General features: G+C 32.5%; 3 protein-coding genes across 10 annotated transcripts; 2 read left to right on the forward strand and 1 right to left on the reverse strand.

Annotated features, from left to right (window-relative positions):
- The first annotated feature begins 409 nt into the window (after window positions 1-409).
- On the forward strand, window positions 410-4428 carry LOC146538523 (uncharacterized). The gene is made up of 7 exons (XM_085186393.1): window positions 410-722; window positions 813-866; window positions 1300-1484; window positions 2363-2474; window positions 3201-3347; window positions 3858-4007; window positions 4359-4428. The coding sequence occupies exons 1-7, from the start codon at window positions 539-541 to the stop codon at window positions 4412-4414; spliced, it is 888 nt and encodes a 295-aa protein (XP_085042519.1). The 5' UTR covers window positions 410-538; the 3' UTR covers window positions 4415-4428.
- Window positions 4429-4765: 337 nt separating this feature from the next.
- Window positions 4766-8787, reverse strand: LOC146538524 (uncharacterized). 7 transcript variants are annotated; one of them, XM_085186386.1, is made up of 4 exons: window positions 8636-8787; window positions 8154-8261; window positions 6956-7147; window positions 4766-6308 (listed from the first exon to the last, which is right to left on the reverse strand). In XM_085186386.1, exons 3-4 carry the CDS (start codon window positions 7134-7136, stop codon window positions 5176-5178), a joined length of 1314 nt encoding a protein of 437 aa, XP_085042512.1. In that variant the 5' UTR covers window positions 7137-7147; window positions 8154-8261; window positions 8636-8787; the 3' UTR covers window positions 4766-5175. The 7 variants fall into 7 exon arrangements, 6 of the variants coding, with proteins under 6 accessions (XP_085042512.1, XP_085042509.1, XP_085042510.1 ...); XM_085186383.1 differs by having other exon boundaries at window positions 6956-7274; XM_085186384.1 differs by having other exon boundaries at window positions 6956-7274; window positions 8665-8782.
- Window positions 8788-10143: 1356 nt separating this feature from the next.
- On the forward strand, window positions 10144-23174 carry Brd8 (Bromodomain containing 8). Of its 2 annotated transcripts, XM_085186240.1 has the most exons (19): window positions 10144-10281; window positions 10496-10653; window positions 10886-11066; window positions 11835-12030; window positions 12539-12640; window positions 13026-13157; window positions 13541-13667; window positions 15897-15981; window positions 16767-16829; window positions 17069-17224; window positions 17636-17730; window positions 18067-18311; window positions 18826-18992; window positions 19691-19798; window positions 20810-20882; window positions 21182-21281; window positions 21949-22083; window positions 22371-22479; window positions 23009-23174. In XM_085186240.1, exons 2-19 carry the CDS (start codon window positions 10583-10585, stop codon window positions 23099-23101), a joined length of 2238 nt encoding a protein of 745 aa, XP_085042366.1. In that variant the 5' UTR covers window positions 10144-10281; window positions 10496-10582; the 3' UTR covers window positions 23102-23174. The 2 variants fall into 2 exon arrangements, with proteins under 2 accessions (XP_085042366.1, XP_085042365.1); XM_085186239.1 differs by lacking the exon at window positions 10144-10281 and having other exon boundaries at window positions 10360-10653.
- Window positions 23175-23834: the final 660 nt, after the last annotated feature.

Genomic DNA, 23834 nt, shown 5'->3' on the forward strand with positions numbered 1-23834 from the left:
TATAATAGTCTAAAATGCACTTTTTCTTATTAATTTATTTTATAAGTAAGTTAAGTTTTAAATAATTAATTCTATGTAAGCCTAACCATTTAGTTATATCACTTAATTCGAAATCAAATTAATTTTATATTAATCAGTAATTTTTCGTTATAAATGAGGTATTTAGAATCAAATCACTAAGTTCTTTTAAACTGAATGTGGTGTTATTAAAAAATAAATATTAGCGGGCTTAAATGAAAATTATTAAAGATCGTCATGCCACAGCGACAAAGCTCCCAGCGTAATACACGGTTGGTTGTGGGTTCCATTCTTACACAGGGACATGGTTTATTTTCATTTTCTCGCTCTGACAACAAGACAAAGCGCGGCATTCAGTTTCAACACTCAAACGTTCAGTAGAAAGAGAATAAAATGTCTAAACACTAGATTTTCTCTTCCTGTCTTGCTACATGCGATTAACATATGCGGAATTATTTATTTCAATTGTAATTTTATTTTACTTTCAGCAAATATATTCATATCAAGATCTGAAAATATAATGAAAATTAAAAATCTAAACACGTTCATTCAAATGAATCCGTTAAATTGTAAAAATATAAAAATACCACCCGTAGAGGATCCTGTTTGTGTAAAAATAAATTATAAAGACCACGGACAATTTAGAGAAATTTATGTTTTAGCGATTAATAAATATGAAATTGAATATACTAAGTGTAATCCAGGTAAGAAACAATACGATTCCATCATTAAAAATATACATTTTTTTATTTTTACCTTTATTTGTGTGTTAATTTTAATTTTTGTCGTTTTAGCAATACAAGCTGCTATAGTACCGATGCATAATTGTGATAACAAAAATACACGAAGTAAGTTCACAAATACATAGTATAAATATTATGGTTAGGTAATAAGTAAATAACATTTGGGAGCGAATATATTTTGAAATATCTATGCATATGAGCGGGAGTCAAATGTTATTACATAGCTTCACGCTGTATCTCGTACACGGCAGGGTAAGGCAGAGGGAACCTTTGAACCTAATCTTAAGACACTCCGTTCCTATTAAGACACTTCCGTTCCCCGCTTTACCGCCGACTTCTGGAGGCATTCTGTATTAAATGTTGGAACTTAATGCCGCGCATTGTCTTATTGCCAGAGCGAGGAAGTGAAAATGACGACGAAATGACGAAATGATGACGTATTTCGAATCTGGTAACAGATATGGACATGAGATATGGACAATGGAAATATAAAATTAAAAAAAATATATTGTTAACAATATATTTGTTTAATAAACAGATAGAATACACAGCAAACAGAGAGATATTAGAATTGGAAGTGGTTCTAATGAAAACAACGAAGATTTCGCACCACCTTTCATGGATGATTTAGAAGTCGAAGAAGAAGGAGAGACAGAAGTCTCTATGCCTCTTGTAGGCGCAGAATACGGAGATGGAGATGAAAATGATCCAGTTTATGATCAGGTATTATATATAAGCTATTATATTTAGATTACAGTAAAATATGGTAATACAGAGAATTGTCACCACCAGTTTAAATGAAACCACAATTTTAACTACTCTATAAAAGCCTAATACAATAAAAAGAAATTAGCCAAAAATAAAAAAATAATTTTTTCAAACAAAGTAATTTTAATAAGACTATCGTTGTAAAATAAAACACTATTTGTTAAGAACGACGCACGCACACATAAACCTATCCGCAGGGACACCGCCGCACACGCCTCATTCCGAAATCGAGTCGTAGGTAATGGCGATAAAGTTCAAAGTTGTTTAACCTTTAGTAGTATTTCTGTAATAGTAAGTGTTTACGTTATTGGTCTTTTAGGTATGTGTTTCAAATATTTTTCTCTATATGCTGCTCCCGTAAAAGGAGCGCAGACGCTTCCATCCTGTACAAATGCCGTCGTGTCAACTGTTGTGGATTCGATTCGGGGAAATGAAATATTTAATATTTTCATTTTTTGTCTTCCACATTTCCGCCACTCAACACATAATATCTCAAAAATTGAGCTGTGCTTGGTGAAAAGAATGTTTTAATACTGGTTTCCCCCTACCTTTGATTTTATATATGCAGGGTTACAGCGTGAAGTTAACAGATACTTAGTTATATTTTTTATTTGGTAGAACATACTTCTCGTATACGTTACTGATTACTCTTAATAAAAAAAAATACATAATAAATAATTTACATAAGGTCTATCTATTGCTTCAATTCGAACCAGTACCTACCTAGCTAGTACCTGAAATTAGAGCGTTAAACCAAACAAAGTCATCATCTTTATAATATTAATATAGAACTTTTGAATAGTATAGATAATAATTAATTCAAACCGTTTCAGGATAGCCAATCAAATATAGCGTTAACAAAATTTGAAAGTGGAAAAAATGAAGAAGATGAAGAAAATATAAAACAACTACCCGATGATTACGATCTTAATATTAAGGACTCTGGTATAATATTCATATTTTATATTTCCAACAGAACTTTTAGATTCTAGCAATGTTTCGGCTCATTGGACCAAAGAGCGGCGTTGGGTTCCGCCATCTCACACTTAGTGTTTCAAAAATTGAGCGGATAGACAGTAATGATTTAACTTTAACTCGTTCTTTATAATTATTATTCGTGTGTACAACGAGTTAAAGCTGACAACAAACAACAAGCGTTTGTGTGGATGATAGGTAATAGCTAAAATGTTATTTTTCCAATTTTCCCGTTCCTTTAGGAATTTCTAGAAATTCTCTGTTAGTGCTCTCCTACATCACAAGTCATGGAGGCAGCCATATAAAATGTTTTTAATACAAAAACGTCACTAGTAATGAGTAATTAAAAAGATTTCTCACAATATGTGAAATTATCTGTAAAAAGCGAAACTGCATACACTTGAGACATTTAATTTTAGCCTAAAAATGGGAATGTCTGGTAACGGTGATATAGACAAGTGGCCTGGGACTTTGGCCACAGGAACCTATAGTGTACAGCATCTACTTAACTCATATAGTCATATAACATGACGTTAAGTTATAACTCTCCTCCATAAATGCACTGTTCAACTCAACAATATTTTTTCAAATCGGACCACTAGTTACTGAGATTAGCGCGTTTAACCAAACACCCAATAGTATTAATTTATAAAAGAGAAAACGTAGTTTTTATATAAAATTTGATAATATTTTCAGTGGATTTCGATGAATACAAGAAAAGTTGTCCAACCGTCTGTCCATTCCGTAATAACATGGTTTGTGCAAAGTGTCAACACAATATATACAGATCTTTTCTAAGTGTCTGTCATCTTAGATCTTTTAGTTGCAAACATCCTGATGAAAGTAAGTTTCTTTTTTTATTTAAAATATTATTAAGAAGAGAGAGTGAGAACGTAAACGCGACAGGTTGTGGGTTCGATTTCCACTCGAGAGAATGAAATATTTAATACTTTCGTTTCTTGGATCTGGTAACTAAGCGCAGCGTTGAGTTCTCTCTTTACCCTACTAGGTTATATACGAGATACAGTGTAAAGCTAAAAATATTATTGAAATTTTCTTTTACTCCTTCTTTTTCGTCCGAATTACGACATAAGTTCTCACTACAACTTCACTAAGGGGGATGAATATAATATTTTCATTTCATCGCTCTGTTACCAACAAAACGCGAAGCGTTGGGTTCTGCCACTCAAGACGCAATTCCTCGAGAATTCGGTGGAAAGTGGGGAACGGAGTATCTTACTATATAATACTAGGTCCCCTCTGCTTACCCTTCCTGCTGTGTGCGGAATACAGCGTGAAGCTGATTTAATTTGATTTTAACTTATATTTATTAAACTTATTTTTATGTTTCAGAACTAGAATTAATAAAACGAGGCCCCTGTGTACAAGCATCTCCTTTCAACAACGATTTACCAAAACCAAAAGGAAAGTTGATAGAACCGAACGACGAAGATATTGTACTAAAATTCATAAATTGCAGGCAAAATGGAAAACTTTATAAGAGTAATAAATAGTCTTTTTAAGTGCTATTGATATTTTAGATTAAGTGAGAACATTTGATGGGATGGAGTGTATCACGTGGTCGTCGTTGTGTGGCAATAAACTTGACGGTTGTGGGTTCGATTCCCACACGGGGGAATGGAATATTTGATATTTTTATTTCCTTGTTCTGGTAACGGTAACGATGCAGAGCGCGGCGTTGAATTGAAAAGCAACGCGCTCGCATGATAAAACGTATTGGGATTTGAACTGAAAACAATTATACATCACTGTCTGTGGAGATGTTCAATGTACACAAAACCATTTCCTTTTTTATATTGAAATTTTAGTATTTGACTCAATGTTTGTTTACAGATGACCCAAGATGCAAATTTGAAGATGAAATTATAGAGACTCCTGCTCCTGAATAAAAAATATTAATTTATTTCTTCATCTTTTAATCCTATGTGGGATATCAATTTTTTTTAATTACCACCAAATTCACCATAGTGTTATCCTTTTTTAAATATTTTACAAAAACAGATCATTATTTTAAATTTACGTAAAGTTCTTCAATAACATAATTTATTTTCAATAATTGAATTTAAGTAATTTTAGCAAAGCTGAACTTTTGAGGAGTAATAGTCTAATATATAGTTAAGACTTACTAATATGAAAGGCCTTCTCAGAGGTAGCGCCAACTAAAAGTTTTAATTGTATTAGGATTTTATAAGTAGTGTGTACTGTGCTTTCATTTAAAGTGGTGAAGATAAAACACTGTATATTTATATAATTTTTTATTTCTTTTTATAAAAACTATGCAACACTAAATAATTCTACAAAATAATATAATGTTAAAAATATTAAGACATGCAATTATGTAGAATATAAATAAACTTTTTTATTGAATTTACTCTTAATTTGTTAGAAAGTGATAATTTTTTTTTATAAAGGTATCTAAAAATCACGACTCATATATCATTTCTGATTCAAATTTTATTTTGCAGGCCAATTTTTAAACAATTCCATTTACAATTAACTATAACAATTTAGCTATTTTTTAAATATTATATTTTTTGGGTTTGTCCCTTCCAGGCCCTTAATTTTTATTTTCTAAGGCACCTAATGTTATTGTTATCAATTAAGTTTTTTAAATCTATTTTTTTATCTTAGTTCTAGAGAAATTTCCAGATTAACAACTGTTTTTCTTTTTAAGTCTTTCACAATTGGTGATGTGCCTTATTTCATCACAATGTGATATTTCATCTTCACACAGAAAAGATAAATTACAAATTCTACACTCAATATGTTTACTATCAGTTCTATATAAAGAGTTTTCTCCAATAAATAATTCATAATTAATTTCATGTTTTAAATCTTTTATATGATCAAATTCATTTGAAGCTATATTTTTCTTACAAACTTTACAGTAAACGTAAAACTGTGTTACTTCTAAATGATGATGTACATTAGAAGGGGGTGAGTCTTCTTTATTAATGTTTATATTAATTTCATTTAAATTCTCATTTTTAACAACCTTTGTTTTATCTGTGAAAAATTCTGTATCTGTTTCACTGCTATATTTTGAACACTCAGAAATATGTGATTTATGTGTCAATATCTCTGTATTATTTCTTGTATTATATACATTTTTATCATTAATTTGTGAATCAGATTCTTTTTTTTTTATACTACATTCTATATTATCTGTAAAAAAATCGTCTCTATCTGTATACGTTGATATAGTATCAAATTGCATCATAAGTTTCTCATAGTTACGTGTTAAATCCTTTTCTAAAATGTCTACATTGCTTATTTTTTCACTATTTTGTATGTTCACATTTTTATTTTCTTGCACTGAATAATTCTTTTTGGAGATTTCATCACTTTTTTTGGCATTTTTATTGGATTTTTTCTTAATATTTTTTTTAATTGGTTTATCAATTTCATTTTCCGAATTATCCGAATCATCATCCTCACCATCTTTGGTGTATAAATTTGAAAACTCTGTAAATATTTTTTCAAGTTTCACCGCGTTTTTGTGTAACATTGATTTATTGTGCAATTTTTTCTCTTCCATTTTAACTGCTACTACACAAACTGGACAAAAATACAATGATTTGCAACTTTTTGTGCCTTTATTAAAAGTGTTTACAGACTTTTTTACTCTCTCAAGAGCAGTAGTTGCAATTTTCAAGTGAATTTTGTGTTTAGCACTATCATAGTGTTCATTTAGAAATGCCGAAGGTACATCTATATCACAGATATAACATGGCGAATAATGTATTTCCTCTACTACTTCAGTATCACTATCCTCAAAATTATCTTAAAATAAATTATGTATTATGTACTTTAATGGAAATTCGAAATATATTATATTCTCTATTACAGTAAAGTTTTTGATTGTACAAAGATAGATTGTGGGTTTGTTTCCTATTCTGGGCATTCGTTAAACTAATTTGATTAGAAATGAGTGGCGATGAGTTCCACCATCGAACTCATAATGACAACAAAAAGAATGATCATTAGGTTTTACATATCTTAAGAGAAATATTGAGCATTATGATGTTCTCGTTCAATCCTACGGACTCGCAATTGTGGGAAATTACCAGGTCGAAAAAAGAATATGGGGGAAAAACGTGAAGCTGAAAGAAATATGATTAAAAACCCATTATATTCAATGTAAACACAAACTATTATATAATTCTTTTTAGCCTCCCGTTGTATTCAGTACATAGAAGGTTAGGCAGAAGGAACCTAGCTTTCCTGTTCCCTACTTGTTTCCTACACTATTCCCTACTTTCCACTCAATTTTTTTGACTTTGCGTGTTAAGTGGCGGAATTGGACACTGCGTGTTGCTTTTGTTACCAAAGCAAGAAAATGGAAATAATTCGTTCCTCAGAGTGGGAATCGTACTCGCAACAGTTGCACATTTTTTTGATTAATAATATATATATCAAATATTTCTTACCATATTCATCTCTTTCGGTTGAACTAAATTTAAACTCGTAATAATCGTTTTTCCCCATATCAGAGTTGTTTTTGGTCCACAAAGGCTTTACTTTACCGTTTGGCATTTTGAAAGTAGTTTTTAAATAATTTAAATCAACACCATCCAATGATATTAGATACATATCATTTTGTTGATCCATTTTGTTTGTATCTATAGCCATAAATAGTAAATTCTACATTACTTCTTTAAGGTAAAAGTAATTTAATAGTCTTCTCTTATCCAGATATATCCAGACATTTAAGTTAAAATATTTATGAAATTCCTTAGAGAAATGAAACTGAAACAATATTTTAACCCATGCCTCTTGTATAATGCAAACATTAGACACTTAAGCTTACATTTTTTTAGCTTCACGCTTTATCCCTTTATCCCCTTAGCTGGGTAGGCAGAGGTAACCTAATGTTAAGGCATTCTGTTCCCATTAAGACATTTTCTTTATGAGCAATTTTATCATGATAATATGTTTTATTTGCTTAAACACATTCACTCAGTACATTTATACATCACATTATGTTGCGGTCAGTTGTGGCGCAGAAGCACAAGTGTGACTGTCGACGCATTTGGTTGTGAGATCGATCCCAACTCCAAAAAATGAAAAAAATATTTAAAATATATTTTTCATTTCTTCATTCCGAGTGTCGAGGCAAAGTGTGGCATTGAGTTCCGCCACCCAACACACAATGCCTCCGGAATTCAGTGGAAATTGGGGAATGGAGTTTCTAAACACTAGGTTCCCCCTACCTACTCAGACAGTGTAATACAAGTATTGTCACTACAGAGTATTTACATTCATACAAAAAAGTAACAGCAGTAACTAGTACAAATAGATTTTTTTAAATGATGGGCCATGGGCGTAGGAACGGGGAGGGGGAGCCTGGTGGTTCTTGCTCACCCGTGTGACCCATAGTCTTGTCATCCCTATGTGGCCCACCCCATAAATTTTACTTACAACAAAATTTACCCCGAAACATTGAAAAAACAACATTTATACAAGTCAATATCTATCTATCTATCAGTTCAAATCTAAAATCTGGGCCACCCCAGAAAATAATATTTTTAAAACTGATTTGGCATTTGATTTTACTTATTATTTCATTAATATTTAATAAGTTTTATGATAATAATCAAAAAAGCTTCATAATTTTTTTTGTCATACCTATTAATACTGAGACACAAAATCCTCAATAATGTAGGGTATCCGGCCTTTCTATTTAAATGTCCGGCCAAACTGGCTGATCTGTCTGGCTAATACACTTCGTGAACCCTAGAATAAAGTGTTTTGTTTACATTATGCGTAATGAATATTGAGATAAATATTTTAATCATCTACAACATTATATTTGCAAGCAATACTCATAAATTATCTTTTCTTTTATATCATAAACTATAACAAAGTTTATAGTTCTAAGGCTAAAATGAAAAGAAACGGTACCATACCATAATACCCAATAAATATTTTAAATTAAAATTGTTGTAGATACAAATACCTACTTTTACTGTTAATGTTGTATTTTTCAAGAAACAAAAGTATGTAAATTTGATTAAAAAATATATATATGCATTAAGTAAAAAACTAATGTAAAGCTTTAAAATTTAAAGCGTGATCAATTATTAGTTAAATTATAAAAGGATACTAACTTTTAAAAGTTAAGGATTTTTACAAGTACCTAGTTATAATATTCTAAAAACATTTGATAACTTCTCAATTGTTCTCAATATTATTTGAAGTTTGAACACTTTGAACACTTTGAAGGTAGGGACACGAAAAAAGTATCGATACTGTCGATACTCGATACCACAAGTATCGAGTACATTGCCTTTCGATAACGATACGTTTTATTCGATACTTGTACTTACCAAGTACTTTTTATAAGGTATCGTATCGAATAAATTATAAGCTTATTTGATTTTTACATTTCGGCTGGTTCGATCACGACGTGTGTTATGCTTATGGTAACGTAAAAGCGGAATGCCATCTTGTTGTTGATTAACTTCAATCTTCAGTCTTCCGGAATTCCGTACTCTTTCATCGTTGCTCGTCCGCTTGCTGTTGATAGGCTTGCTATCAACATATTAATGAAATGAAATATTGAATATTTCACTTTTTTTGAAATTGAATTCTAAAATAAACGAAACTTCAAAAACAAGCACTTTTCTTTTATCAATATATTGAAAATAAAATTAGTTGAGTAATTAAGAAAATGTTATAAGTGACTTACAATTTGAAATCTAAATAAATATGCAATATTATCATATTTTCATTTATTAACTGAACCAAATATATATTTATTATACTTATTAGTAACTACTAAACACTATACATTCTACTATTCCATCCATTAATATCGATAAAATATTTTTTTACGGGGATTACCCCAAAATACTAATATCTGACATGAGTAAAGCCTTACTTCCATTGCAAATAAGAAATGGACTGCAATGCTTAGGCGGCACGGACTTCTTTTAAACAAAATAGATTTACATTTCCACTAATAAAATTTTGTATTTTGCAATTAAAGCTAGGGAGCCCTAGCAGAGCGGAATGAGTTTATTTCAACTTTTTCTGATCGTTCGGTCATTTCCGTCCGACTCTTTATTGGTGAAAACAGAAGTATAGTATATAGTAGTATATAGTAGCTTACTCTTGTGCATCATCGTAGTTTTCATCCTCAATGGGTCCAGCATCCATCATATATAAAAATAGAATAAAAAATATATATTAGACAAGACAAAGCGTGGCATTTTTCTTTTTTTTTTTTCAATTTTACTTTGCTGTTGACCTGGACTGACAGCGTCACCAGGCGGCGAGAGTAGCTCACCCTTGAAGAAAAAGTTAGCGATTACAGGGAAATTTTCTGCGTAAAAAAAAGAGCGACATTGATTTGCGCCACTTTCCGTCTTTCTGTCGAATGGAACATTGCCTATAGGCAATGCCTCAACAATTCGGTGGAAAGTGGGGCACGGAAGTTTCTTAATAAGGACAAAATGTCTTAGTACTAGGTAACAATATTTTTTTTATATTAAATATTTTATAGTACAAAATTGATTACTGCACCGTACACTATATACCGTAAGCTATATATATGGTTAGCGTACAAGTGTAAATGTAGGTAGATTTAGGTGAAAAAGACAAAGCAGTAGAATTGTGTCAAACGGACACAGTTGCTTATAGGCGGAAGCCCTGATTGGCAGGTATCTAGTGTGTAGTGTATTATTGAGTGATACATGTCACTTATTGTAATTACGAGGAACCTCTATCCGAGAACGTTAAAAACATATAAACGGTATGTGTTTTTATCTTAAAACGTTTATTTAAAAACGTTAACCGCTTCCGTTTTCTAACAATATAATAATCTGTTACACTGAAATGTCACTGTCAGTTATCAATATAACTACGCTAGTCTCTATTGCTGTTGTTATTTATACGATTAATAAATAACATTTTTAATTAATTTCTTAAATTAAACAACGATGAGTTCTGTACAAGAACGTTTACAGTTAAAGCGCGTGCCACTAGATACATGGAATATACGTGAAAAGTTGTTTCTGGCATCCGCTGTAGTTCGAAGTGGTGATCAAAATTGGATGTCTGTCTCCAGAGCCTTGAAGACCATGGGAGAACCTAATAGGCCGCCTGACTGGTATTCTCAGAAAAGGTAATAATTATATATTTATCTTTATATTAATATTTATACCTCTATACTAATATTATAAAGCTAAAGAGTTTATTTGTTTGGAGTGTCTTATTTGTTTCACAGGAGCAAAGGAGTAAAGGAGTATATACTAAATAAAGAGATATGATTAGGTTATGCGTTTAGTTTAAAGTTCTTTGGAAAGCTGACTATTTTTTTAAGCTGCTTGAGAAATTAAGAAAATAATTATTTTCAGTTGTGCAGCCCAATATGGAGCACTACTGGAGCATGTTGAAACACCGAAACGCAAGAAACGTAATTCTGAAGGTGCAGTGGAGACTCCACAAGAAAGTATATTGAAACGTCTCATGCAACAAAGGGAGCATGAAATACAGGAGAATCTAAAAGAAATGGAAAAACAGTATGAACAATTAAAAGTAAATAATGTTCTACCTATTGTGATAAATTAGTTTTTAAGGCAATTTATATCTTTATGCTGTATGTTGCATATAGCAGGGTAGGCAGAAAGAACGTAGTGTTAACACACTCCATTTCCTGCTCATGACCCAATTTTTAAGATGTAGAAGAAATGTTAAATGGAGTAATTTGGTGCCCCATTGTCTACCAGAGTCGGAAAATGGCAATAATTTAAATATAATTATTCCCCCAAATAGGAAACAAACCCAGAGCCACCACATTTACCCTCACACACTGTCCTACTGCACTATAATGGCTTTAAATAATAAATATATATGTTAATCTGAATGGAGTGTCTAAATACAGGTTGCATCTGCCCACCCTGCTATGTGCAGAATATAGTTGGCGAACATGGCCTCGCACTGTATTCTGCACAGTGACAGGGCAAGGAGAGACAATGTTGAGACAATTAGTTTTACATTTTTCACTTAAATTTCTGATTGGGTGTAGGAATCTAATTTGATTATTTTGACTACTTAAAACTAAGCTTCAAAAAAACATTCTACTGGCAAAGTCCATAGAAACCTTTATAAATATGCCAATCTTTTATAAATATTTCACATGTATATGCCAGTCAGACACTATCTCGATTCATTACCAGAGCGAGGAAATGAAAATATTAAATATTTCATTCCCCCTCATGGGAACCCAACACCGTCGCCTTTATAGTTGCACACTTGTGCCACAATGCCCTTAATTTTAATTATATAATAAGTACATTTTTTTAGAATGAAATAATAGAACTTAGGAATCCACTAACCCCTGAAGACAAAATCCAACAATTATGGGCCGATATAGAAACAGCTAAACGGGCAAGAGAAAGAGAGAATGCAAGACGAGCTGCGTGGCTCAAAGAAAGGGAGGAAAGGAGAGCTAGGGCAGAGAGACCGTGGCGGCCAGCTCAGACACCGCCACCTAGTTCTCGTGAGTTTGATATTGTTTGCCTTAGTCTGCTTGAACTTATTGTTATATTATAGCCAAATTACAAATATGTTAACATTAATTTTAGCCTAAGAGAACAGAGGTTAAATTCGTGTTAAATTTTATTAAAATGTATTCAGTAGTTTTACCGTGAAAGTGAAACAAATATTCATTCTGATAAACTTTTAAATTTATTAAATCAGCTTCATGCTGTATCCCGAACGCAGCAGGGTAGGTTGAGTGGCAGAACTCAACGCCGCGCTTTTGCCTCGACACCAGAGCGAAGAAATGGAAATATAATCGTAAATAAATATTTCACTTCCTCGAGTGGGGATCGAACCCACAACCGTCGCGTTACAGTCACACACTTGTGCCGCTGCGCCACGACGGCCTCGATTTTAAATTTATATTAGTAGAATATTTAATTCTTCCCTCCTGAGTGCGGGATACAGCATGAAGCTGATTTTTGTTCAAAATAAAGGTATTTTGATAATTGACTTTCCCTTTCTAGCCACTACAGCACCGCCATCTTCACCTCTACTAACATCACTTCTCAAATCGTCACCAGTAGTGACAACACCACAACACATTCCGCACCCGGCGACAGTTGTCGGTAAGTGTATTTGTTAGTGCTTTGCTTGTGCTTGTGCTTGTTTTTTTTTATTTTCGGAAAAAAAAATCGTCTCTTTTTCCAGAAAAGACTATGATTTTTTTTTATCTATATGAATTGAATGATGGCATTAAGTCTTACAAATCGATTATTCTCCCCGCCCAACTCTTGAGGCGTTACGGTTGGAGTGATGGACTCAAGACCGCGTTTTGCCTCTTTTCCAGAGCGAAAAAAATTAAAATATTAAATATTTTATTTCCCCGAGTGGGATTCAAACGCACAATGATCGCATTTACTGTCGCACGTTAGTATCCCTGCGCCACGACGGCCATAAAATAAGGATCGATTAATTGATTTTTTATCACCCCATATTTTTTATGCCCTCCAGATTCCGTCTCACCATCAGCGGGTGCCCCCACTCTCTCTCTTCTGCTAGAACAACCTCACGCGGTTGAAAGTAAACACGCGGCAATAGAACATATAAAGAGTCAGCTGGTACAAATTGAGCATCAATTGAAAGGTTTGTTTTTATGATTTGTTTGTGCTTATTTAATAGGTATCATAAAGAATTTCATGAAAAAAATCGTTTGTAAATATTAAGTGTCGTTTATGAGTTATGATGTGTTCAACGCGTACTCGAGCGCAAAAGAGACTGACAGAGAGACACTTCCGTTCCCGACTTTCCGCCGAATTCTGAAGGCATTACGTGTTCTCATCCACATGTAATAACACATCCACGCATTCGAGCACAGACCACTACGACCTTCTTCTACTAGAGATCCTAGAATTATGACACTCCGTTCTTTCTTTCCATAAAATTTCTATACATTATGTCAACCAGTAATCAAAAACTTAACTCATAACTTAATAATAAATAACTATTTCCTCCATTTTTTTTTACAGCGAGCAGCCAATCAGGCGTGCCGTCAGTCGACATAGATGACATAGAAATAAAGGCGGAGGATGTTTACGCGTTCAGAGACATAGACATACACATACCGCCCGTTGCATTACATAAGGGCAGTGTACGGTAAGAATATTTTGTTTTTGATGTGTTTTTATATTTTTTCAGGTTATTTGGTTAATAGTGTGTATGTACTAGGTCTTCAAATGAGAATTGAACCTATTACCATTTTGTTTGTAGTCGTTTCTCCACTCTCTTACGCAAAGCACGGTGTTGAGTTACATTAATTAATTTTTGACTGTGTTAGGGGAGAGCGGGGCCAAAAGTTCCGATTTTTTTTTAACCTCAAATATTGCTACGAATACTTGATTTTAGTATTTATACAATATAATCAATTTCAACTTACATATCTAGACTTGCAATTAAAACAGTAATTTGGGGTATTCTTTGTAAGACTTTTTTATTATGATTTTTTTTATGACTGAAGTCGGAAAGTAACAACTTACCCCGACTTGGGGCAAGTTGTTAACAGACCGGGGTAAATTGTTACCATATTTTTAAAGCTATTATTTGCAAAATAAAAAACAATAAATAATCGAACAAAGCCTGTTTATTTAAGGAATAATCAACAGTATAATTATAACTACCAGGCGCAAAAGCAAATCTTTTGTAACCGACTTCTGTAAGAAAAGGAGATTATCAATTCGACTGTTTCTTTTTTTTATGTATGTTACTTCATAACTTTTGATTAGGTGAACCGATTTTGATGATTTTTTTTTTATTTGAAAGGTAGTGCTTCCCATGTGGGAACTAATTTTTATTTGGTCTATTTTTGACAATGGTATCTATGAGAAAATCACATAAGTATTAAATTTGTATTGGTACGTTTGCGACAAAATGACGAATAACTCAATATCACGCCAACCGATTCTAATGATTCTTTTCTTATTTCAAAGGATACACTTCAAGGACAGTTTGATGAAAGTTTGGTTAGGTTCTGATTATAAAATCCGGTCAAAATTAAGATTTTTTTTTTTTATTTTGGTAAATATTAATTATACTAGAATAGTAGAAAACAAGGGAAAACTTTGTTAAAATTATTGTCAGAAGTAAGATTCCCCATCGTTGCATTTCTTTTCAACCAACCTCAAAAAATAAGTTTTCATTTTCAACCGACTTCCAAAAAGGGAGAGGTTTCCAATTGGCCCGAATATTTTTTATGTATTTTCTTGTTAATATACCAAAATGTTAGTTTCCACAAAAATAATACCTAATTGAGTCAAGTATTACATATCACAACAAATGCCACTCGTTACCAACCACCACCACAACCAACACTCGTTTAAGAAGTATCCTTTTAAGGTTACTTATCTCTTAAAATCGTAAAAAGAATTAATTTTGAACAAAAAAAGCCGAACCGAAAAACAACGGGACTAAAAAGTAAAAGATAATTTTACATAAAATAAAACTTATTTTGATTTTGTTAAACCAAAATAATAAAATAAAATTTATACCTTTAGGTTTTCGCACTTAATATGTATATGTAATTCTTTGGTAACAGTTTTTATCTTATTCCTGCAATCTTTGAAAACTACATCCGCTGCTTTTTGCATCAACTCATATGACACATAACCTCGAGTTGATTTCCGAGCATAAGTCCGCATGTTACTAAATTACAATATTTTTTAGTATGAAAAATTACAATATTTACATCCCATTATTGGTACAAATGAATTGGCGAAAGTTTTTCGTCACAACAACAGGTCACAACATGCCCCAAAAAAAGGGAACATCTAGCCCCAAAAACACGTGTTGAAAAAAAAAATATAAATAAGATATAGAAAACAAAAATAGTTTACCAATAATGTTCCGAAATAGTAGGTAATATAATGTAAAAAAAACACTAACATACTCGAGGCTAATCGTTAAAATTTGTGAGATAGACCAAAAATATGAAATGCAAAAATATTTACAATCGTGCACCAACGACACCCGTGTGCTATTCCATTGGTTTCGGGTGCCACTGGATTGTTCAATATGCTGGCCATGGGTGCGCTATCACATTGCACTTCACTATATGTTTACTAAATATTCCCATCACTTTTCTCCGCGAAATTATTTCCATCGGAACAACTTACCTCGGTAACTTTTAGCCCCGCTCTCCCCTACTTTAGAAACTGTGTGTTACTTTTTTTAATTTTATTTTTTAATATAATCTGATAGCGGCGTCGAATTCCGCCGATCTTATCTTAACATAGAGGGGACATGAAAAAAATAAATTCCGCTCATTGGGATCGAACCTAGTACCGTCAGATGGTGTTCCATGATGGCCGTAACTTTTTTTTTAAATTTCAGTGTAACAGATAAACCTATTTCTAAAAAGGAGGAAGAAATTCAACCGGAACCGGAAGTTATTGCCGCTGTGGTGCAAGATATTAAGGTTTATACATATTTAAAATATATTTGCATAGTTGAAACTCGCGATGTCGCGCAGATCCCCTAGTTCGTTTCTTTCATCTTTAAGCAAGGATACGAACGATAATCGTATTTACTCAATTTATTTTTATGACAATGTCAATGATTTTATTTATTTAATAATTATTAATAATGTTTGTTATTTAGTTTTTTATCTAACGAAATTAAAAGAATACCTATAATCGTAATGCACGTTTTTTGTTTTTGAGTAAAGATTCGAATCCATGATTATAGTAAGTAGTGTGAACATTTTTTAAAAATATTTTTCCTCTTTGCTTATTTTGGCATATAGCAGGATTTTTAGCGTACAGAGCGTACCTACTCCGTTTCCACTGTTTTTTTAATCGTATCATTTTTAGAATCAAAATAAAATTATAAATTTAATTATTTTTATGAATAAAAAGGTTCAAATTGTGACAATTTGAATCTAAAGCTGAATTTAAACTTGTAGTAAACTTCACACTATATCCCACACATAGAAATGTTGAATGGCGAAACTCAACGCTGCGCTTTTGTCTCAACACCAGAACGAAAAAATGAAAATATACATTTAAATAAATATTTCATTTCTTCGAGTGGGAATCGAACTCACAACCATTCGCGTTTACAGACGCACTTTCTGCCCCTGTGCCACGACGCGATAAGTTTCTTTGAAATACTGATAAAGTTATTAGACTTCATTTTTAATTATCTCTTTGTTGACATAATTGAAAATTAATTAAAATTTTATTTTTTTACCTTTTTTGGTAGGAGGAACCAATTATAGAAAATCCTGTAGAAGATGAAGTGTTCACAAGTACCGACATTGAAATGGTATGATTTTTGACAGATATTTTTCGCTGGTTATATTTATATTAAAAAAAAATATATAAAAGTAAATAAAAAAATCGAATTTAACCTATCTATGCAGGGTTTCGTACCTCAAAAGTACCGCTTATAGTACCACTCTTGTTGACTATATGTCTATCAGTCTAATTCTCTGTCTGTTTTTTTAATCTATAAATCAGATTGTATTGTATAAATATACAATAATAACATTTTTCTAAATGCAGGCAGAACAATCAAAGGAGACAGAGAACGAAGAAAAACAACAAGAACAACAAGAAACACAACGACAAATTCAAATAGAAACGGAAATCAAGATAGCGTTCCCGGAAGTCAAATTTCCGACACCTGAGATTAAAGTCATACAGCCTGATGAACAAAAGGTATAAGAAATATATAAAAAAAACCATTTATAATAATTGAATATGAAAGAGATAAATTGTATTATATGCTGCTATATGCGAGATGCACCGTGATTATTCCTTTACGTATTAATATAGGTTATGAAAATTGTTTTCATCAACGTTTTTTATAAAAACTCTTTTAAAAGTAGTTCAATTTTTAAAACAAAATGCAATGCAAACAAAATTAATAATTAAAATCTTTTTGTAAGAATTTTTACTGTATTTTACATTCTCTTCTCATTTCAAGAATCATTAAACATGGCGGAGTTTACATTTCATTAATTTTGTTTTAAAAAATAATTATATAAAAATATTTCAGTATAAAAATCTGTAAATTTTAAACTTTGGGCTAACTTACATTTTATAAACAATTTAATTATGTAAATATAGATTAAAGAAGAAGTAAAAGAACCTGAAGAACCAGAAGAGAAAATCATAGAAAAGAAGGACGATGAAAAAAAAGCAGAAGACAATGTAGAAGAACCGTGAGTGTTATTATCATATGTATATATATTTTATACCCTAAAAGATATAACTAGCTTTTAGACTTTGGCAGCGTGGTCAAATGAAAATAATTAAGAATTGTGTATGGCACATGACACTTTGACACATTGACGCTGTATCTTAGGTGTATTCTAAGTATTTTTTTTAAATTTAACTCATTTTGTTTTTCGGGGCGAGGAATTGGAAAATTCCATACCTTAGAATTTAAACGAACCCACTACCGTTACGTTTACAGTTAGACACCGGTCCACCGCGCCACGACTGCCTCAAATAAATGTGTTATATATTTTAAAAAAAAAAGTCAAATTTATCTCTAGAACAACAACTATACAAGAAGAACAAAAAGAACAACCGCAACCAATAAACAACCAAGGAGAAATCAATAAACTGGAACCGGAAATTCTGGAACCGAAAAAACCGGAATTAGAAAAACCAGAAACGCAACCCGAACCGGAAACCAAGGAGGAAAAGGAAATAGAAACGGAAGTGGCTAAGCCAGAAAATATACCGTTACCGGAAGATAATGTAGAAGAGTTGGTAGAAAAAGAAGAAATAAAAGAAGGTAGTCTAATAATGTATAGTTTGATTATAATAGCGATAGTTGTTTGTTCGTTTCTCATTTGGGGGAATTATTATATTTAATCCCATGAATTTTGTCGCTGTGGCAGATTAAAAGTGGCGTTGAGTTTCGCCAGAACAGATAATATTTTGGGAATGGGATGGAGAATAAGGAATGACGTGTGTTAACACTAGGTTCCCTCTGTTTTATGTGTGAAAATGCTTTATTTAAATATAATTTTTACTTGTAATTTTTGTTTAGCTTTATGCTGTATTCCGCACGTAGCTGGGTAGGCAGAGGAGTCCTGGGAACCTAGTGTTAAGACGCTCCGATCCAACTAACACAATTTAGTTACCTACTTTCCGCTGTGTTTTGGGGGATTACGCAATTTCTAAAAACTCTTTTCATACTATGCATGTGTAAAAATTCAAACATAAAATAACAAATTGAAAAAAAAAAACATTAGGCTCTTACTTATTCTTTTTTTATTACATTAAATAATTATATGTTGTTAAAGATCAAAATCCTCCTCCAGAAGAAAATGTGAAACAAAAAGAACAAAACATACCAAAGGAAGAAATAAAAGAAGGAAAAGATGAGATAAAAAAAGAACCTGTAGATGATAACAAGGAAGTAATAGAAGAGAAAGAAGATGACGATAGCAAGAAAGAGGATGATGCTGAGGTATACTCTGATTTTTTTTATATTGTCTGTCTCTTGCCTTAGCCCTCCCCCGCACATAGCAAGGCAGAGGGAACCTGGACACCTAGTGCTAAAACACTCCGTCCCTCATTAAGACTCGTCTATTCTCAATATTCAGCTTCTTGATGCATTGCGTTTTGAGTAGCGTAACTCAACGCCGCGATCTATTCTTTTGATTAATTCTAAACGCTATATTATTATTATTACTTGATGATTGTACATTTCTGAAAATAAATGCAAAAAAGGCGATATTTATATATATACAGGGTGGAAGAGGCAGCGCTCCTTTTACTGAAACTGCATATAAAATATTTCAAACTCAGAACTAAAGAATTAATCAAGACCTCACAATTACCTAAACAGTCGTAGGATTTTTTTTTCATTTCACGATTTTTATCCATACCTGTATTTCGTGTGACGCACACATAAGTGTACGACGTTGCCGCTTTGAGAGGTGTGTGCGTGCCTATGTTATACTTTACAAACGGCGTTTTATTTTAAAACGATAATTTTATTATTTATTTTGTTTGAAAAAATATTTTTTCATTTTTGGGAATTATTTTTTTCTGAATTATATTAAGCTTTTATAGAGTAGTTAAAATTGTGGTTTCCTTTAAAGTGATGCTGACAATTCCACCCTGTATATTGTAGATAAATTTTCAAAATCGATTAAATTACAGGATTCGATTCCACTGAAGGAGATGATACGAGAAGAATTAGAATCGGTCAAGCGCGAAGTGGTTGAAGAAGACACTCACACTGAAACAGACGATGATACTCCCATGGAGGTAATTCGTTCACGAACGTCACGTACACGTTAGAAACCTAGTGTTAAGACACTTCCGTTCCTTTTCCACTCTCCACCGAATTGTTGAGTGTTGAAAATATTAAATATTTAATTTCCTTGAGTAGAAGTTAAACCCACAGCCGGTCGCGTTTATAGTCGCACGCTTGTGCCCATGTCCCACGGCTAGCTTCGGCACGAAATATAAGTTTTAATGTATCAGGATATATACCTGTACCTATTGTTTACAAGAATACAATAATATATTGGTTATTTTATATAAAAATATAGGTTAAAATTAAAATAAAATTAAAGACCTCAATTAATAACTTATTTATATGTATTATGTTCTTACTATTATTAGAATGATTTTCTTCTTTAGGGTTTTGTACCCATAGCGTAAAACAAGACCGCATTAACTAAGAGTCCGTTGTCTATCTGTCTGTCGCCAGGCTGCATCTCATGAAGTGTGATAATTAAACAGTTGACACTTTCACAAATTATTTGTATGTAAAAGAAAAATATTCTTATTATTTGAGCCCGTCAATCCCTCACCGCCTTATTTATTTATTTATTTATTTACACTTTATGTATGTCCTATGCTAAATATATATTTTACTTATATATATTATTAGTTTCTTAATATATAAATTTAAAATGAATTTCTTTTTGTTTACTTTTGTTTTATTTTTTTTTAATGGCAGAGAAGGAAATATTTGCTGTTTATTTATTTAGATTTCTTTAAAGTTTTCATTTGTTAAAATACAAATTTAGGACTCCACTATGGAAAGCTTGCCCGCACTAACCCCTGCAACATTCCATCCGCCATGTGCGCCTCTCGAGAAGTGGACAAACGAGGAATGTAAGAGGAGCCTCTGTGGGAACTCCGCCAGGGAAGCAGCGTGAATCTAAAAAGAATGTTTCGATCTAAATTGAAATAAAAGTACCTATTTCGATACTTTCTACATCTTAATTTGATTTAAAATATGTAGTTAATATATTTTTTAATTTTCAGTTAAGCAGGGAAGAAGAGAAAGACGGCAAAAAGAAAAGAGATTATTCCAGAAAGAAGAAATCTGATTCTAGAAGTGAGTTATGTTTTTTTAAATATTTATAATATATATCTTTAATTCCCAGGCTCCTTCTACCTACCCTGCTATATGCGGGATACAGCGTGAAGCTAAAAATATGATTAAGCCATAAAGCGTAACACTATTTAATCGTTTCATATACCAGAATTTATATAAAAATTCTTGCTCCCTAATAAGTATCGGAGCCACAACTCCTGAACAGTCACTAAGGGGCGCGATTTCGTGTTCCACTGCGATCAAAATTTTCATGTTTTCATTAAAATTTGTTATGATTAATTATATATTTTATTTCCCAGCGTGTTCGGGGTCAGAGAGCGCCCCGGAGTCGCCGAGCGGCAGTGACGCGGAGAGACAACACAGGCTGTGGAGGAAGAGCGTCATGCTCGTATACAGCAGGTTTGTGAAACTATATTAATTTTATTATAAAAAAAATAAATAGCTCTATACAGAATGTTTGTGAAACGATAATAGATTTTTTTAACTACTACTAATGAGTTGACCACTTAAACTTATTATATTATAGACAAATTATACGAAATGCTTACATAAATTGTAGCCTATGTGTTATTTTGGTATTAAGCTGAAGTTTCATCTGAATCGGTTCAGTAGTTTTTCGTTTTGCGTTTTGCGTGAAAGTTGAACAAGTTTATAATAGTAGGATATTTCAATATACGCTTAGAACTTTCAAACTGCAACATATTTTAATGCGGTTTTCACTAATAGAGAATGATCCAAAAAGTAGATTTATATGAAGATTTATGTGTATAGTAGTTTTTTCAATAATTTACGTGCATATTATATTTTAGTATTATGAATAAGTAGAGATTTTCAGATATTATTAATGTTTCGACGATTCAATAAAAAGTTTTTTCTTATAATTTTTGCTGGTTTTTTTACACTGATGAGTGGCGGTACTCAATGTCGCTTCTTGTATTCCAGCTCCGAGAAATAAGAAAAAAATATTCTTTCTCATGGGAATCGAACTCGCAAATTTCGCGTTTACACACAGACCCTATCTATCATTATTACTGATATTAATTTTCTATTTTCCCTTTCTTTTCAGATTATGTGCACACAAATATGCCTCACTGTTTCTACGACCCATAACGGATGAAGAGGCCCCGGGGTACAGCGCGGTCGTTAGGAGACCTATCGACCTCACGCATATACGCAGGGATATAGATGCGGGACATATACGGTGGGTGATGGCTTCCAAGATGGAATGGGGGTAGTTTTGAGGTCTTTTTGATTTGGTGGTGAAGTTCAGCGAAATAAAGTTAGTTTTAGTTAATTAGGATTTGATTAGTGATGGACAAAAGAGTTTATTATTACTGTGCTTTTTTTACATAAAGATAGTAAAGATGGGTGGCAGAATGTATTTGAACTCTTTTCGTGTTTTTTTTTAATGATTGTTTATTTGTTTTAAAAATATTTATCCTACACATGATAAGGGAAATAATCTTCGACCTGTCCTTCTATTTTCAGGACAACAGCGCAGTTTCAACGGGCAGTGCTGCTAATGTTAAGTAACGCGCTAATGTACAATAGCTCCTCGCACAGTGTGTACTCGATGGCTAAGGAAATGCATGAAGAGGTGGGTTTTGTTACTTTTTTTACATATTTTAAAGAATAATATCATAAGGTAAGGTGATTTGAAATGTATAAAAATGTTAACGTTACTAAATTTGAGTTCGCGCTTCTTACGTATTGCTTTAACCACTGAGCTATACGTTCTTTGTTTATCTTCACGCTGTACGCCGCCCGCGCCCACTTATAATAGAGTGAGCAGCCCACCGTGCGAATTTTAGGATTTACCTGTTAAGTGGCGGAACTTAACGCCGTTTGTTTTAGTAGAGCTAGAGAGATGAAAATAATTTAAGGAACCAACTCTCAATCGTCGTTTGTATGTTTGTCAGGTTAGACAGAAGAAAGTTTCACAGATAATGTTTTTTTAATATAAATATTTATTATATTTAAGGGGCTTCCATACAACAGACATGATTTTATTGCCGTTTTTATAAGATAACCGTGCGCGAGTCCGACCACCACTTGGACGGTTTTTGCTATGTTTTTATGATATTGTAACTTAAATTTTTTAATAAAATGTTTTTTCAATGTTTTAGGCGCACGGTCAACTAAGTATGTTGGTTGCTGCCCAAGCGCACGCCGGCCTCTGTGCGCCGAGACGTAAGCGACGAAGATACGCACTGGATTGAACCCACTACCACCTTGCTGTAATATGAAAATTGAAGATACATAGACTTTTGAATAAAAATATTAATTTTAAAATGTTTTCTTATTATTCTATACAATACGCTAGTAAGTAAAAATCACTAAAATTGTGTCAATACAGGGGCGAGGTTCTCTCGCCTCTCCCTCCCGGTGATACTGTAAACACCATTCAAGGTCAACAGCAGTTTAGCCCATCAGAAAAAAGCCATGATATGTTGTACCCTAGTTCGCGATTACGTCACACCTTGGTAAACAAATCAATTGACATTTTGTATTGGCAGATTACTCGGACGTCACAAGAGACGCCATGTAATTTCGATGCGTTTTGGTGCGATTTTTAAACATTAGATTAAAATTTATATTTTTATAGCAAATTTTCTTTTTAGAAATGTAAGGTTCCTCTGCCTACCTGCGATATCCCCTATATAGCGGGAAAATTATAATTATCAATTTGGGCTTTCAAGCACATGTGCTAAATTGAATATATTTTAATTGACTATGTACATAAAATATTGCAGAATGTAAAACACATCAAGACAGCCTTTTACATTTTAATGAGAGATTGCGTACCCCAATTTATTGGTACCTAGAAATCCAGTATTGGTGTGGGATATTGACGATCACGCATTTCTGGGGGGGATATTAATATAAACTATAGATTAATTGATAGATAGGTCAATCAAAAAGGCAGTTTAATCACTTATTATATAAATAAAA

This window comes from Heliconius melpomene, chromosome 6, assembly GCF_056956725.1.
Source record: "Heliconius melpomene rosina isolate 202511_hmr_F chromosome 6, ASM5695672v1, whole genome shotgun sequence".
In the NCBI taxonomy this organism is placed as follows: Eukaryota; Metazoa; Arthropoda; class Insecta; order Lepidoptera; family Nymphalidae; genus Heliconius; species Heliconius melpomene.